Genomic DNA, 17,759 nt, shown 5'->3' on the forward strand with positions numbered 1-17,759 from the left:
CGTAAAAACCGACACTGGGAATGAAAAGAACATGTAGATTCATATTTGCTGCAGTAGAAGTTGATTTTATGATTAGATTCTGACTTACTAAATATTTTTTTTGAGATTAGAAAGTCAAAATAAAATTCAACTTAGAAAGTCAAAATTCTGAGATATAAAAAGCCAAATTTTGATTTATCCTGTACATAATTTTTAAAAATCTAAAATAAAAATCACAGTTAACTGGCAGATTTGGGCGTCCATAGATGCAATTACAATTTTCCTGCTTCCAGTTTGGAATTTCTCAGTTTAAATTGGTGAAAATGCAGCTAGAAACTGAAAACTTTTTGTTTTTCAAGCACCTCAGGCTCTGGAAAATTTATAGATGACATTTTTAAACTAAATTCTGACTTTTTATCTACAAAATCAGTGCATTAATTGAGAAAAATGGCAGATTAATAGATGTTAATATTTATTCTTGAGCTCTCATCAGCAGGCAGCTCTTGTTCTGTTGTCATGGCCTCGATAAATGAGTATCTTTGATGAGTTTTTGTTGATAACGTGCCACCTGGTCGTACATCCCAGGTGGGTTTTCTAGGTTTTAGGAAAGAGAAAGCGACACATTTGCTGTGATGGGAGTCAGAGCTCCGTCTTGTGTTTGGTACCAGAGAGTCTGATGTGGAAACTGTATACTGCTTTTTTTTCTCTGTTTGGACAATAAACCTGAATCTGTGTTCAGAGGAACTTGTTGTCCGTCTCATCAGAAGCACCAAACAGGAGATAACAGTATTTTCAGTGGTGTAATAGAAAGTAACTTCAAATCTACATTTCATATCAACTCATTTTCTGAACCCTCATGAGTCTAAAAGGAGCCAGCCACAATGTCTAACAGCACAGAAAAGCCCCTAAATGACCTTTAATCAACGTGAAATTCCATGAGTGCAGCTTTCTTAGGATGTTGAAGTACTATCTCTAGCTAAACAATGTTCACACCTGGGCAGCACCTTTAGCAGCAATAATAGTGATGATAAACCTCTACTTTAGAATAGAAAACAACATGTGTGACGTGATGCAGGACAGGTTGGTTCTTCATGTAAAATAGAGTTTTGGTTGAAAATCCAGTGAAGCTGCTCTATTTTAGAGGCTCAGACGAGGCGGGTCAGAGATGTGAAGACAACACGAGGGTTCATGAACTGATTAAAGAACAAAAATTTAACATGAAATTGAAGTTAGACTGGATAAGACTGGGTTAGGTTGTCATGGTAACACTGCTGTGTTTATATAGAGTTGCTGAATAGTTTGGACACATTTGTCTGCAGAAATAATGATGAAACAACATGAAGATTCCTTAGAGACCGTTTGAAAGATGACAGGTTTCAGTACAATGCTAACCAGCATGTTAACATTAATAAGTCAGTGTTCAGGTTCAGCATTTTATTCTTCTCGTTTCAGATACAAAAAGAATCAATAGAAGCAGTAAAACCTGGAAATCAGGCTCAACAAAACAGCATATAAGTAGAAAAAATAAAGAGTCAATGAACAAACATGTTCAGAAAGTTAGAACGGTTTGGGTCAAAATAAATCCACTCCCAGCAAAAGGCAAAGGAAAGAACACCAGTCAGTGACAGTCCATCCATCTTTTCCATTTCCTCAACCTGGATGAGTCAAAGTCTCCAGAGAGGAGGAAGGAGAAGCAGGAGGAGGGGGAGGAGCAGAGCAGCTGGGAAGCAGTCTGAAGAAGCAAAGGAGCTGCTTTGTGTTTCTGCTTTGAGGCCAGCCAGCGAAGGCAGTTAGAGGTGCCAGCATCTCCCTGCCGGTCCGCCAGCACTCCCACATCCCAGAGGAGAAAAGAGCGAATGCAGGGGAAGAAAAAAAAAAACAAAGAGGAGGAAAGAAGTGCATCAGGAAGACGATCAGCTCCGCTACAAAAATAAAAGTCAACCAACAGAATCTGATGTCTGCTAACAGCTGGACTCTGCAGGTTCTGGGAGCTTCACACCGTCTTCCTGGCAGTCAGGACTCTGACGATAGAGCCGACTCCTCCCACCGCCAGAGCCTGGAATGGAATGGAATGGAATAGAATAGCACATAAACACAACAGATCCATTAACAGTCAGTCAAAATTAATGCTTTTTAATGCCATTTTAACCCTCGTGTCGTCCTGCGAGTCAAAATTGACCCGTTTTAAAGTTTGAAAATGTGGGGGAAAAAAGTATTTTCACAGTGAAACTTCTGATGTCCACATTTTCAACATTTTTGAGAAATCTTTGAAAATTTTTTTGGAAAAAAAATAAATGTTAAAAATGTTTCTTAAGAACATTTACAAAAAAATTAACCAAAATCCAGCGAATTTCACTGGATTTTGGTTGATTTTTATGTGAATGTATGTATATAATGTATAACGTGATTGTCATGAGTGAAATGGCTCCAATAGCTGTGTCAATTTTCAAATCACATTTCTGGGTAAAGTAAAAAATGACAGTGGGAATGAGTTATTTTACCACTCTGAGTCTCATTTAGGACATCATAAAGATTAAAAAGTTCAGTGGCCTGTTGTTGTGGGGTGCATGGTCGCTCGTACCTTTTCGTGCCACTGCAGCAGGACGGCGCTGCTGTTGTCGGACGGCTTCTCGAAGCCTCTGTAGATGTATTTCATCAGCAGGTCCACTCCCGCTTTGTCCAGCGAGCCCACGGCTTTCTCAATGTCGCTGCTCTTAAAACTGCTCAGCACTTTGACCACCAGAAGCTCTGCTCGCTCCTAAACAATCATGCAGGGAGAAAAACGTCCGTCAGACAACAGAAAGCTCATTTTAGCCACAGATAAGAGACAGTGAGCTCCAGTATCTGTCAGTGGACCATCAATGCACCTAATTTACAGGGGACTTCAAATTAGAAAAGTATGAACTGTGTGAAGCAGAAATCTTGTGATATTCTGAGCTCCAGAAGTTATGAAGAGATGTAAAGAAAACTCTTCAGTGATAAAAACTGAGGAACTTCCGTATTTCCACGCTGGAACACTGACTTTGATAAATGAGCAGAACACCCAAAATAAAACTGACGTCTTTCTTTCTTCCTCTTTGTCTTTAAAGTACCGTGTTTTCCAGATTATATGTCGCACTTTTTTTCATAGTTTGACTGGTCCTGCCACTTATACTCAGGTGTGACTTGTATATATTAAAATATATAATTTCACGTTCTTCAATGTTATTTCACACTGACCGACATGACCCAGGAGTAAACATTACTTCATGGCAACCAGGAGGATGTGCCATGCAACTTTCCTGCAGGTCCTTGGATGGATCGACCAAGCTGGACTTCAGCGACAACCTAAATCATCCTGTCGGGATTCAGAAAAGCCGGATTCATTGGAACTGATGCCGAGTCTGACAACAGCCACGCAGAAGAGGAAGCGGCACTTCATCTTCCTCTGGAGTTGGCGGAGTTGTTCAGAAATGACACTGAGGATGAAGAACTGAATGGATTTAGTGGTTTGGAGTGAGATCGAGAGTTTGGTGAATATGCTTAACAGTAGCTTTGGATTATGTTCATTTTGTCGTTTCTTATTATAGGATAGCGTTACTTTCATTACTGAGTTTTCGGTTAAAAGTAACGTAATCCTACATTAACGGTATCTTGCTTTTTGGACTCGTGACTTTGTTATTTTTATTCCTCCTATTCATCCTCCCTGTTATGTTGTTTTTGCTATAGTGTAGCTGAATAAGTGTTAATATGTTAACATACCAGACACCTGTCCAGTTTGTTCTTTATGCTATGGTGTATCTGAATAACTTAATTTGTTACGTTAACATACCGTACACCTATCCAGCCTGTTGTTCTTTATTCTATTGTTATTATTAGAACTTGACTTTCAAGATGAAATGTCTGTTCTTGGTCTCGGACTTTGTAAAATAAATTTCCCCCCAAAAAATGCGACTTATAGTCCGAAAAATACGGTACTTCCTTCCTTAGTTGAAGCTTTTAAAAGCTGATCACACATTAATACCTGGAACACTCCTCAGAAAACCAAACACTGGGGAAACCTCACCTTGAATTAGAATGAACTTTAAATGTTTTCATGGGAGACTGGGGTTTTTTGTATTTGTTGTTATTTTAACTTTTTCAGATATGCAGCGGTGGAAAAAGGTTTTCAGACACCCTTGAAATTTTACACAATCTCAAATATTATCATGAAATATTTGTAGAAAAATCTTTTTTTGTGCTTCAAAAGCTGTGGCTGCATCAGACAGACACAAACACAAACGATTTGCTTTTGTTTAGACCCAATATTCAAAATTTCTCATTTTTATGGAATCAATCAATTTTAAGTTTTTATGGCTTTTTTCCACCGCTGTACATGTTATTTAACACAACCAGGATTCATTCCTCTTTAAAACATTGAAGCCAGGAGAATGACAGCATAATAACAAAAAACATCCATCTGCACATAGTAACATGTACCAGTAATGTAAAATAAAGATATTATTGAAAGAGAGGAGTATAAAGACAGAAAAATGACTAAATAAATACATAAATAAGTATAAATTATTAGTAAATAAAATAAAGGGCTGAAAAAAACACATTCTAAAAATTGATGGCGGAAGACAGTTAAGGTAAAAAAATAAAACATGGACATGAAAAAATAGAGAAATTAAGAAAGAAATACAGGTAAAAAGCAAGCAAGAAAAAGTGACAAAAGACAAGCAAGAAAAAGTGACAAAAGACAAGCAAATAAATGAAATCAGGTTAAGGAAAATAAATCAGTAAAAATGTGTGAGGAGTGGATGTGAGTAGATGAGAAAAAATACATTAAAACTACTTTAACCCTCCTGTTGTCCTCATTTACGGCACAAAAAAATATTGTTTCCTTGTCTGAAAAAAATCCAAAAATTCTGCAAAAAAATCCCCAAATTTATAAAAATTTGCAAAACTTTCAGGAAGAAAATTCCAATAATTCCTTAAAAGTTTCCCCTAAAGGTTTTATTGAGAAAAAATCCCCCAAATTTGGCAACAAAAGAATATTCTTCTAAATATTTCCAAAAAAAAAATCAGTAAAAATCTTCCAAAAAAAATCCTAAAAATATCTAAATTGATTCCATATATATATATCAGTGAAACTTCTAATATTTTCTTTAAGAACATTCACACAAAAAATGTGAATGTTCTTAAAAAACATTTTTAACATTTCTATTTTTCCACCAAAAAATGTTCAAAGATTTCCCAAAAATGTTGAAAATGTGGACATCAAAAGTTTCACTGTGAAAATATATATTTTTCTCCACATTTTCAAACTTTAAAACGGGTTAATTTGACCTGCAGGACGACACGAGGGTTAAAAGCCTTTAACAAAAAAAAAAAAAGAAAAGATCTAAAACAACATATCAGCAAGAGTAGAACGCCTCCTGTTATATTGGATGAAATCTGATTAAACGGTTCTGACTGAATCCAGCAGCTTCTACGTTTGTCTTTCTGAGGTCTTCATATGAACAGGACTTTCTTGAATGACTTTAATCAGCTGAAGGAGTTTCTGTTTTTACCTTTTAACTGTCTGTTTTCTATCACCACAGCTGGACTGCCACTCTTCATCCTACTCATTATAAAAAATAATGACCTTCCAAGCAAAAACTCTCCAGATTACTTATTTATGTTTGAAACTATGAACCTGGTGAAACACAGAAAGTGAGGAGCATCGGCGTATTAAAGGAAAACACCTTGGCGTTCTGGTTCTTGGTGTTGATCGGAGGGTTCTTCAGGACGGCATGTAGAGCTCCGTTCATGTTCCCCTTAAAGAACAGCAGTCAAGGAACAAACAGAGGACAGAGATACGACCAGGTTTCCTGTTTCAGCTGAAGATAAACAGAAAATGCTGCAGAATGAAGGAACGTGTGATTACAGCATCAGATTAACCTCCAATACAGAAACTAACCAGCTCTCTAGAGATGAGAAGATCATTTAGAACAGGGGTCTGCAACCTATGGCTCATGAGCCAGATGTGGCTCTTTTGATGACTGCATCTGGCTTGCAGATAATATTAGCTGACATTTCTTAACACGGTAAGTAATGAATAATTCTGCTGACATTTTAAAGTAAAACATTACAGAAATCACTGTGTAAAAAATAACGTTTAAAATGTAAAATATTCTCATGCATTTTAATCCATCCATCCATTTTTTACGGCTCCTGTTCAGAGTTGCAGGTGGCTGGAGCCAATCCCAGCTGTCCTTCGGGGTACAGGCGGGTGTGACACCAAAACTCAATTTTTATTGGATAATGCGGTAGCCTACCCGGGTCGTTGTGAGGTCAAGAAGTAAACGTCCCTCCTTTTATCAAATAGTCAGCTAGCTGGGCAAACTGTTTTGCCGAAGAAGATGGCGAAAAGAAAAAAAGATGAGGAATACCGTACATTTCAGCAGGAATGGACAGAAGAATTCGCCTTTGTGGAGAGAGCTGGTTCTGCGGTGTGTCTAATATGCAATGATAAAATTTCATCGATGAAACGGTCAAAAATAAAGTGGTACTTCGACACACGCCATGCTACATTTACGTGGAAATATCCAGCGGGGGGACAGCAGGAAGAAGGCATGCCAAGAGCTACTGTGCAGAGTACAAGCTAGCCAGCAGCAACTCCGTGTATGGACCAGACGAGGTGACTGGAATTCGGCTAGCTTTGCTGGTGCTTTAGCTACAGCGAGGAACGGAAAGCCATTCACAGATGGCGAGTATGCCGAAACATTCATGCTTGAAGCGTCCAATGAACTTTTTGACGACTTTTCGGTTAAAGACAAGATAAACAAACGAATAAAAGATATGCCTCTGTCAGCAAAAACTGTTCACGATCGTAGCATAATGATGGCAAATCAAGTGGAGGAATCACAAGTGAAGGACATAAATGCAGCGCCATACTTTTCCCTCGCTTTGAATGAGTCAACAGACGTCAGCCATTTATCCCAGTTCAGCGTGATTACCAGGTATGCTGCCGGTGACACACTGCGTGAGGAAAGTCTTGCTGTTTTGACCATGTTTGGCTCTACGTATACATGTGAGCAGTCGTTCTCGCATCTAAAAGACATTAAGACCAACCTACGATCACGTTTAACGGATGGAAGCCTCCACGCCTGCATGAAGCTTAACTTCACCGCGTATCAACCAGACTACAAAGCCATCAGCAAAACCATGCAGCACCAGAAGTCGCATTAATGGTGAGAAGTATTTTATTTATTTTTTGGTTAGCTTCAGTATAACAGCGTTATTAAAAAGAATAAATTCAGAGAGATATTACTCCGCCAGGGAACGTGGCGGAGTAATATCTCTGACAATCTGTCTGTCCGTGTGCAACATTACTCAAACTAAGGGATTAGGATGAAATTTTCAGGGAAGGTCAGAAATGACACAAGGACCACCTTATTAAATTTTGGCAGTGATGCAGCTTATAGTCTGGATCCACAGATTTGTTAAGGATTTCCCATTGTGAGATAAAGCGGCCGGCACGGCGGTACCGTAACCATGACAACAAGTGAACGCTGTTTCATTTACCTGCATCAATTCACTCGACCCACTCCGTATTTCGGTCACGCAGTTCGGTATTTGTACATAACGTAGGCATGTACAACACATGAGTGCTCACGCAAGTTTTTTTTTTATTTGTTTAGTTTGTGGGTCGATCTATATTAAATGGCTAGATTCTATGTTGCCGTGATTTCCGAATACTCAAATTGAAGAACGAACAGTCTTGGCGGAGTGCTGCGCTCTCTGAGTGCTTCTCTTGTTATGCTTTGAAATTGTTGGTCTTACTTTAAAATACACGCATTTAGTTGTATTCAGTGATTAAAAAATATTATATGGCTCTCACGGAAATTTATTTTAAAATATGTGGCTTTCATGGCTGTCTCAGCCAAAAAGGTTCCCGACCCCTGATTTAGAATATTAGGGCAACAATTTTGATAATTTATTCAAATATTAAATCAAAACACCACTCATTCCAGCTTCTCAGGGGAGAAAATGTACTCCTTTCTTTGTTTTCTGTGATCGGAAACCTCAGGAGAACTTAATTATTTCTCCACTGCGACATGAAAGGCTGCATAAACATGACAAAACTGACTTTATATTAGATAATAAAGATGAAATAAAAGTGTTCATCAACAGCTAGTTCTGACTTGATTTCATTCATAAGGATTATATTTTAAAGATTAGAGCTCATACGACAGTAAAAACATCATCCCTTGATTCCCTGATGTTTAAAATGCATTGGAAATCCTGTTAAATAGGATTTAATCAAAGATATTAAACAAAAACACACAGACTATCAGAAATAACACCATGTCTTTACCTGTAATCATCTCAAATATCACGTCTGATTAAACTGCAAACATGTTTTTGGTCACAAAAAGTTGTGTTTATTAGCATGTTGTGACCGTTTGACTGAAGTAAAAGACCACAGCTCCAATGACTGATCGATTAGTTATCAGCTATTCAATCAATCACCAATTATTCTGATAATGAGTTTACTGACAGGAGTCATCTTTTTGTCATAAAAAGGCCAAAACGTCTTAATTACAGCTTCTTAACCCTCGTGTCCTCCTGCGGGTCAAAATTGACCTGTTTTAAAGTTTGAAAACATGGAAAAATATATATATTTTCACAGTGAAACTTCTGATGTCCACATTTTCAACATTTATGGGAAATCTCTGAACATTTTTTGGTGGAAAAAAGAAATGTTAAAAATGTTTCTTAAGAACATGAAATGTGAATTTCACTGGATTTTGGTAGATTTTTATGTGAATGTTCTTATATAAAATATTAGAAGTGCTACTGATAGATGTGGAATCACTTTAGATATTTTTAGGATTTTTTGAAAGATTTTCACTCATTTTTGGTAAATATTTATAAGAATTTTCTTGCCAAATTTGGGGGATTTTTAAAAATAAAACTTTGAAGGAATTATTGGAATTTTCTTCCTGAAGGTTTTGCAAATTTTCAGAAATTTGGGGATCTTTTTGGCTGAATTTTTGGATTTTTTTCAGACAAGGAAACAATATTTTTTGGTGCCTGTAAATGAGGACAACGGGAGGGTTAAATGTGAATATTTTCATTTTCCCCTCCTCTGTTACATTAAACGGAAAATCTTTGTGGACAAAACAAGAAATTTGCCATCTTTTGAATTTGGGAAATTACTGACATTTCACACCATTTCCTGAAGACTTATAAACCAAATTACTGATCAATTGACGGAGAAAATGATAGAAAATGAATGCAATCGTTAGTTTTGCAGCCCTGTTGTAGACATGACTGCAGGCCTCAAACCCACCGACAGCTTGTGGTTTTATCACTTTTTGACACCTGAGCTAATTATTCATGACAGCTAATGCCAAATCTTTAAAGTAAACTAACCTGGCACCACTCTGACAAAACACTGGAGCAAATAAAGAGGAAAAAAGGTGGTAAAATACCCATTTTCTGGACTGAAATATGTGAGGGGACCACACCCTCCTGCTGAGTCTGAAACCCGGAAACCATTTTTGACGAAAACTAGCAGAAAAATAAATATGAAATGCGCCACGTATCTGCCGCTCATGTGTTATTTTAACGGCAGCAATGTGACATATTCTGAATTTATAGCCGTAAACAGAGAAACAGAGAAGCTACAACCCCTCCAGGCCTCTCCCGAGCCCCCAGTCCCTCCGGTCCCCCGGTAGCGGAAGGATATTGTCGGAGCAAACCGTCCACCTCTGCCTCGTCCGGTCCTCCCTGGTTCTCTCCTCCGTCCTCCTCGTCCACGAACTTGTTCTCGTCGTATTCATCTACGTCCACCTTCCTGAAGCGGTCGGACACGGTGTTTTTAGACATTCTGGAGCCGAGGAGGAGAAAAGTAAAGATAAAACCAGCAGACTTCTCCCTCCGCAGCCCTACTTCCCGCTTCACTCGCTTCCTCTTTCTTCCTCTGCTGCAGGATGTGGAGACGGTCGGTGCTCGCTTTCGTCGCAGCAGCGCCCCCTACCAAGCTACCGGGGTGTAGCTCCCACCTCTTTTTTTTTAACCTTCTGGCAAACAGTTATGGAGTCACAGGAGTGCCACAATAAAATATACATCTGTTAAAAAATAAGGTAATAAATGTGTAAATATAAGGAGGAATAAATAAATAAATCTATTCAAAAATAAGGTAATAAATGTGTATCTGTTAAAAAATGAGGAAATAAATGTGTAAATATAAAGAGGAATAAAGGTAAATGTTGTCTTTGCTTTTCCCTTTTCTCTTTTTTTCCCTTTTATTTTTCCATTTTATCGGTGCCTTTTTGCCAGTGAGTGGTCTGGGTGTCAGTTTTGTGTCTCATTTTTTTGTTTTAAATGTCACTTGGTCATTTTTAAATCTCTTTGTGGTTGTTTTCGATGTCTTTGTGCTTATTTTGAGCATCTCTGTGATCACTTTTGCATCTTTGGTTGTTTCTGTGTATTTTTATGGTTATTTTGTCTCATCTTTGGCTGCATGTTGTCATGTAACTTGTGGGTGTTTCATCTCTCTCTTTCTCATTGTTGTGTTTCACGTTTGTTATTTTGCATCCCTCTACTTTTTTTTGTATTTCTTTGTGATCATTTGTGTTTCTTCTGTCTATTGATCAACAGCTAGTTCTGACTTTATTTCACTCATAAGGGTTATATTTTAAAGATTTGAACATCGTCCCTTGATTCTCTGCATAAAATGCACTGTAAATGGATTTACTTAATCAAGAGTATTAAAAAACCAAAACCATACAGCCTAATTATCAGAAATAACACAACTCTTCAACTACAGATAATTTCTAAACATATTAAACAAAACTATTAATAAATAAACAGGCTAAAATATTATCAAAAATCTCTATTTTCCACAGATGGTAGATTGTTCTTTTACAGCATTTGACCATGAAATTACACAATATTTGCTGTATTACAGTTTTTCTCAGTTGCTTTGGTACGTTTCTCGAAACACTCAACATTTGCAGAACAGGAAGTACATTTCTCACAACAATTCATACAAATAATTAAACACCATGGATTACCTGCAAAAGCCAGTCTCTGCTCCAAATCCTCAGCTCATCTCTCCACAGTAAATATGTGTCAGTGAACATGTCAGTGGATCAGAATGAACAGCCCTGGTGTCGTTGTGTGGATCAGTCAGATTGCTGAGTCATGGTGTCATTCTAACAGTGTTCTCTGGAGGGATGTTCTGATTAAGCTATGGATAAAGTTCTGATAACAGTTATTGTAAACTGTAAGTTCCACCTTAGTCCATGTGGGAGATTGATTGCAAGAGACTGGACAAGATTCACATTTATGCTTTTACTATTTGTACTGTAATTTGTTGACAGACCACATCATTGTGATACAGAAAGGAAAACAGCACTGCACAGCAGACAGAAAAAACAAAAGTAGAAATGTGAACAGAGGACAATCTCCTGAGGGAAAACTGTACATGCAGCTGTAGGAATTCCAGTCCAGTCTTCCTACATCTCCTGACGTTCCTGTCTGTTGGACACAAATTCTCATCCTCATCATGACTATCTTCTCCTGAGTCTTTGAGCGATTTCAGAAAACTCTAACCTTTCACACATTTCCCTTCTTAGAGAAAGTTAAGATTCACCTGGAAGCAATTTACCAACTCGGGACAGATTTAGTAAAAAAAAGTCTAATGGAAATATGGAGAAATATCCTGACATATTCTGACAGCTTGTTCAGCCATTCTGCATGTAAAGACTGATGCCTAAATGTTGTGGGGGGTGAGACTATTCAACAGAGACCCATTAGAATACATTTAGATCAGCAGGACAGAAGCAGCTGATAATGGAGGAAACAGCAGAGAATTGGACAGAATCATTTCATGGATGAACCAAAACATTTACAACTTGTTCAAAGAAATGAGAAACTGCTTTTTGATGTGCACTAGTGACACAATGATGTGAAGATTGAACAAGGAGTTTTGAGAATTTCAATTCTGATCTGAGAAATGAACCAAAGTGACTGAGGAAAAACTGTAAATCAGCAAAAGAAAATGTTATTTTGCAGATATTTGCCATCATTTGAAAGAAAAATGATGTATATTGCACACAGAAAAAATGTAAATATATATTTTCAAACTGTTATTTTACAGATTTGCCCCTATTTTGTTAAAGTCAAGATAATATCTAATGAAAGCATAGATAGATAGATAGATAGATAGATGGAGCACTTCAAACTCACAAAACACACTTAAAAACATTTATTTAAAAAATTGTTTATACAGTAATACCATTCCTGCATACATTTTTGCATTTAGGCAGAAAAACTGAAAAAACTCTCAAAAATTGTGATTTTCAAGGAGAAAATCTATGAGGACTTCTGCTGAAGATAAAAATTCTAGATTAATTCTGAGCACAAACTGCTTTGTTTCCACCTATAATCGTCATATAAAGAGCAAAACTGTGCACATTAGCTCAGCTTTTAACCTGCAGAAAACTACCTATGTATTTACTATATATACCATTATTGCATTACATTCACTCTATTTCTTTCTGTGTCCTTTCTCCAAGTGTCCCTGGTCCCAGAGCTGGATGCTGGATGCTTCAGATGTGTGGCTGTGTTTTATGGTCCTTGTGTCCTACCCCCCACCTCTCTATCTCTACCTCTACCCCTCTATCTGTATCCCTCTATCTCTACCTCTACCCCTCCATCTCTTTCCCTCTACCTCTTCCCCTCTACCTCCATCCCTCTATCTGTATCCCTCTATCTCTACCTCTACTCCTCTATCTCTACCTCTCTACCTCTTCTGTCCCTCTCAACCCGCCCGGCCAGCAGCAGATGGGTCCCCCCACATTAGAGCCGGGTTCTGCTCGAGGTTTTTTTTCCCTGTTAAAAGGGTGTTTTCCTTGCCACTGTCTCCTTAGGGCTGCTCTGGGGGTTCAGGCATATGGGTACTGTAAAGCGTCTCGACACAATTTGACTGTAATTGGCGCTATATAAATAAAATTGAATTGAATAGAAAAGCACATAATTAGCTGCCATTAAAATTAACTCACTATAGATGTTTAAACCTGAAGAAAGTTCTTCTTTCAAAGAAAACCTTTCTGGAGTGTTTTTCACGGCCTTCTTTACGTTACTTCATCATATGGCATGTTTTTACAACATGTTTGAAAAATTGAATTTTTTTTCGACATAGTATAGTAAGGCGTTTTTTTTTTTGCGCCAGAATTCATGATGATTTTTTTTCAAAGAAAACCTTTCTGGAGTGTTTTCACGCCCTCCTTTACATTATTTAATCATATGGCGCGTTTGTACAACATGTTTGAAAAATCGTATTTTTTTCGACATAGTATAGTAAGGCGTTTTTTTTGCGCCAAAATTCATGATGATTTTTTTTTCAAGGAAAACCTTTCTGGAGTGTTTTTCATGCCCTCCTTTACATTATTTCATCATATGGCATGGTTTTACAACATGTTTGAAAAATTGCATTTTTTTTCGACATAGTATAGTAAGAAGTTTTTTTACGCCAAAATTCATTTTTTTTTCAAAGAAAACCTTTCTGGAGTGTTTTTCACAGCCTCCTTTACATCATTTAATCATATGGCACGTTTTTACAACATGTTTGAAAAATTGCATTTTTTTCCACATAGTATCGTAAGGCGTTTTTTTACGCCAAAATTCTTTTTTTTTTTCAAGGAAAACCTTTCTGGAGTGTTTTTCATGGCCTTGTTTACATTACTTCATCATATGGCATGTTTTTACAACATGTTTGAAAAATTGCATTTTTTTTCAACATAGTATAGTAAGGCGTTTTTTTTTGCGCCAAAATTCATGATGATTTTTTTAAAAGAAAACCTTTCTGGAGTGTTTTTCACGGCCTTCTTTACATTACTTCATCATATGGCATGCTTTTACAACATGTTTGAAAAATCTCATTTTTTTTCGACAGTATAGTAAGGTGTTTTTTTTGCGCCAAAATTCATGATGATTTTTTTTTCACAGAAAACCTTTCTGGAGTGTTTTTCACGGCCTCCTTTACATTATTTCATCATATGGCACGTTTTTACAACATGTTTGAAAAATCGCACTTTTTTTCGACATAGTATAGTAAGGCTTTTTTTTGCGCCAAAATTCATGATGATTTTTTTTTTTTCAAGGAAAACCTTTCTGGAGTGTTTTTTACTGCCTCCTTGACATTATTAAATCATATGGCACGTTTTTACAACATGTTTGAAAAATCGCATTTTTTTTCCACATAGTATAGTAAGGCGTTTTTTTACGCCAAAATTCATTTTTTTTTCAAAGAAAACCTTTCTGGAATGTTTTTCACGCCCTTCTTTACATCACTTCATCATATGGCATGTTTTTACAACATGTTTGAAAAATTGCATTTTTTTTCGACATAGTATAGTAAGGCGTTTTTTTTGCGCCAAAATTCATGATGATTTTTTTTTCAAGGAAAACCTTTCTGGAGTGTTTTTCACAGTCTCCTTTACATTATTTCATCATATGGCATGTTTTTACAACATGTTTGAAAAATTGCATTTTTTTTGACATAGTATCGTAAGGCGTTTTTTTTGCGCCAAAACTCATGATGATTTTTTTTTCAAAGAAAACCTTTCTGGAGTGTTTTTTATGCACTCCTTTACATTATTTAATCATATGGTGCGTTTTTACAACATGTTTAAAAAATTGCATTTTTTTTCGACATAGGATAGTAAGGCGTTGTTTTTGCGCCAAAGATCATTGATTTTTTTTCAAAGAAAACCTTTCTGGAGTGTTTTTCACGGCCTTCTTTACATTATTTCATCATATGGCATGTTTTTACAACATGTTTGAAAAATTGCATTTTTTTCGACATAGTATAGTAAGGCGTTTTTTTTGCGCCACAATTCATGATGATTTTTTTTTCAAGGAAAACCTTTCTGGAGTTTTTTTCACAGCCTCCTTTACATTATTTCATCATATGGCACGTTTTTACATGTTTGAAAAATCGCATTGTTTTTCCACACAGTATCGTAAGGCGTTTTTTTATGCCAAAATTCATTTTTTTTCAAAGAAAACCTTTCTGGAGTGTTTTTCACGACCTTCTTTACATTACTTCATCATATGGCACGTTTTTACACCATGTTTGAAAAATTGCATTTTTTTTCGACATAGTATAGTAAGGCCTTTTTTTGGCGCCAAAATTCATGATGATTTTTTTTTTTCAAGGAAAACCTTTCTGGAGTGTTTTTCACAGTCTCCTTTACATTATTTCATAATATGGCATGTTTTTAGAACATGTTTGAAAAATGGCATTTTTTTTCGACATAGTATAGTAAGGCGTTTTTTTTGCGCCAAAATTCATGATGATTTTTTTTCAAAGAAAACCTTTCTGGAGGGTTTTTTTATTCCCTCCTTTACATTATTTCATCATATGGTGCGTTTTTACAGTATGTTTGAAAAATCGCATTTTTTTTCGACATAGTATAGTAAGGCGTTTTTTTTGCGCCCAAATTCATTATGATTTTTTTTTCAAAGAAAACCTTTCTGGAGTGTTTTTCACGGCCTTCTTTACATTACTTCATCATATGGCACGTTTTTACACCATGTTTGAAAAATTGCATTTTTTTTCGACATAGTATAGTAAGGCCTTTTTTTGGCGCCAAAATTCATGATGATTTATTTTTTCAAGGAAAACCTTTCTGGAGTGTTTTTCACAGTCTCCTTTACATTATTTCATAATATGGCACGTTTTTAGAACATGTTTGAAAAATGGCATTTTTTTCGACATAGTATAGTAAGGCGTTTTTTTTGCGCCAAAATTCATGATGATTTTTTTTCTAAGAAAACCTTTCTGGAGGGTTTTTTTATTCCTTCCTTTACATTATTTCATCATATGGTGCGTTTTTACAGTATGTTTGAAAAATCGCATTTTTTTTCGACATAGTATAGTAAGGTGTTTTTTTTGCGCCCAAATTCATTATGATTTTTTTTTCAAAGAAAACCTTGCTGGAGTGTTTTTCACGGCCTTCTTTACATTACTTCATCATATGGCATGTTTTTACAACATGTTTGAAAAACTGCATTTTTTTTCGACATAGTATAGTAAGTCCTTTTTTTTGGCGCCAAAATTCATGATGATTTTTTTTTCAAGGAAAACCTTTCTGGAGTGTTTTTCACAGTCTCCTTTACATTATTTCATCATATGGCACGTTTTTACAACATGTTTGAAAAATTGCATTTTTTTTCGACATAGTATAGTAAGGCGTTTTTTTTGCGCCACAATTCATGATGATTTTTTTTTCAAAGAAAACCTTTCTGGAGTGTTTTTCACGGCCTTCTTTACATTACTTCATCATATGGCATGTTTTTACAACATGTTTGAAAAATTGCATTTTTTTTCGACATAGTATAGTAAGGTGTTTTTTTTGCACCAAAATTCATGATGATTTTTTTTTTCACAGAAAACCTTTCTGGAGTGTTTTTCACAGCCTTCTTTACATTATTTCATCATATGGCACATTCTTAAAACATGTTTGAAAAATCGCATTGTTTTTCCACATAGTATCGTTAGGCGTTTTTTTACGCCAAAATTCATTTTTTTTTTCAAAGAAAACCTTTCTGGAGTGTTTTTCACAGCCTTCTTTGCATTACTTCATCATATGGCATGATTTTACAACATGTTTGAAAAATTGCATTTTTTTTCGACATAGTATAGTAAGGCGTTTTTTTTTGCGCCAAAATTCATGATGATTTTTTTTTCTAGGAAAACCTTTCTGGAGTGTTTTTCATGCCCTCCTTTACATTATTTCATCATATGGTGCGTTTTTACAACATGTTTGAAAAATCACACTTTTTTTCGACATAGTATAGTAAGGCGTTTTTTTTGCGCCAAAATTCATGTTGATTTTTTTTTCAAGGAAAACCTTTCTGGAGTGTTTTTCACAGCCTCCTTTACATTACTTCATCATATGGCACGTTTTTACAACATGTTTGAAAAATTGCATTTTTTTTTCGACATAGTATAGTAAGGCGTTTTTTTTGCGCCTAAATTCATGATGATTTTTTTTCACAGAAAACCTTTCTGGAATGTTTTTCATGGCCTTCTTTGCATCACTTCATCATATGGCATGTTTTTACAACATGTTTGAAAAATTGCATTTTTTTTCGACATAGTATAGTAAGGCGTTTTTTTGCGCCAAAATTCATGATGATTTTTTTTTCAAGGAAAACCTTTTTGGAATGTTTTTCATGACCTTCTTTGCATCACTTCATCATATGGCATGTTTTTACAACATGTTTGAAAAATTGCATTTTTTTTGACATAGTATAGTAAGGCGTTTTTTTTGCGCCAAAATTCATGATGATTTTTTTTCCAAGGAAAACCTTTCTGGAGTGTTTTTCACAGTCTCCTTTACATTATTTCATCATATGGCACGTTTTTACAACATGTTTGAAAAATTGCGTTTTTTTCAACAGTATAGTAAGGCGTTTTTTTTGCGCCAAAATTCATGATGATTTTTTTTTCAAGGAAAACCTTTCTGGAGTGTTTTTCACAGTCTCCTTTACATTATTTTATCACATGGCATGTTTTTACAACATGTTTGAAAAATTGCATTTTTTTTCGACATAGTATAGTAAGGCGTTTTTTTGCGCCAAAATTCATGATGATTTTTTTTTCAAGGAAACCCTTTTTGGAATGTTTTTCATGGCCTTCTTTGCATCACTTCATCATATGGCATGTTTTTACAACATGTTTGAAAAATGGCATTTTTTTTGACATAGTATAGTAAGGTGGGTTTTTTTTGCGCCAAAATTCATGATGATTT

The 17,759-nt window shown here is 35.9% G+C and overlaps 2 protein-coding genes across 2 annotated transcripts in view; both read right to left on the reverse strand.

Moving 5' to 3' along the window:
- cdh6 (cadherin 6) overlaps positions 1-17,759 on the reverse strand; it is a 224,831-nt gene that overhangs the window by 62,271 nt on the left and 144,801 nt on the right. The window lies entirely within an intron of this gene.
- LOC111584931 (actin-related protein 2/3 complex subunit 5-A-like) lies at positions 1,399-9,925 on the reverse strand. Its single transcript, XM_023294290.3, has 4 exons — positions 9,680-9,925; positions 5,688-5,760; positions 2,561-2,737; positions 1,399-2,035 (listed from the first exon to the last, which is right to left on the reverse strand). Exons 1-4 carry the CDS (start codon positions 9,817-9,819, stop codon positions 1,973-1,975), a joined length of 453 nt encoding a protein of 150 aa, XP_023150058.1. The 5' UTR covers positions 9,820-9,925; the 3' UTR covers positions 1,399-1,972.

The sequence above is a fragment of the Amphiprion ocellaris genome, chromosome 10, assembly GCF_022539595.1.
Source record: "Amphiprion ocellaris isolate individual 3 ecotype Okinawa chromosome 10, ASM2253959v1, whole genome shotgun sequence".
Taxonomy (NCBI): Eukaryota; Metazoa; Chordata; class Actinopteri; family Pomacentridae; genus Amphiprion; species Amphiprion ocellaris.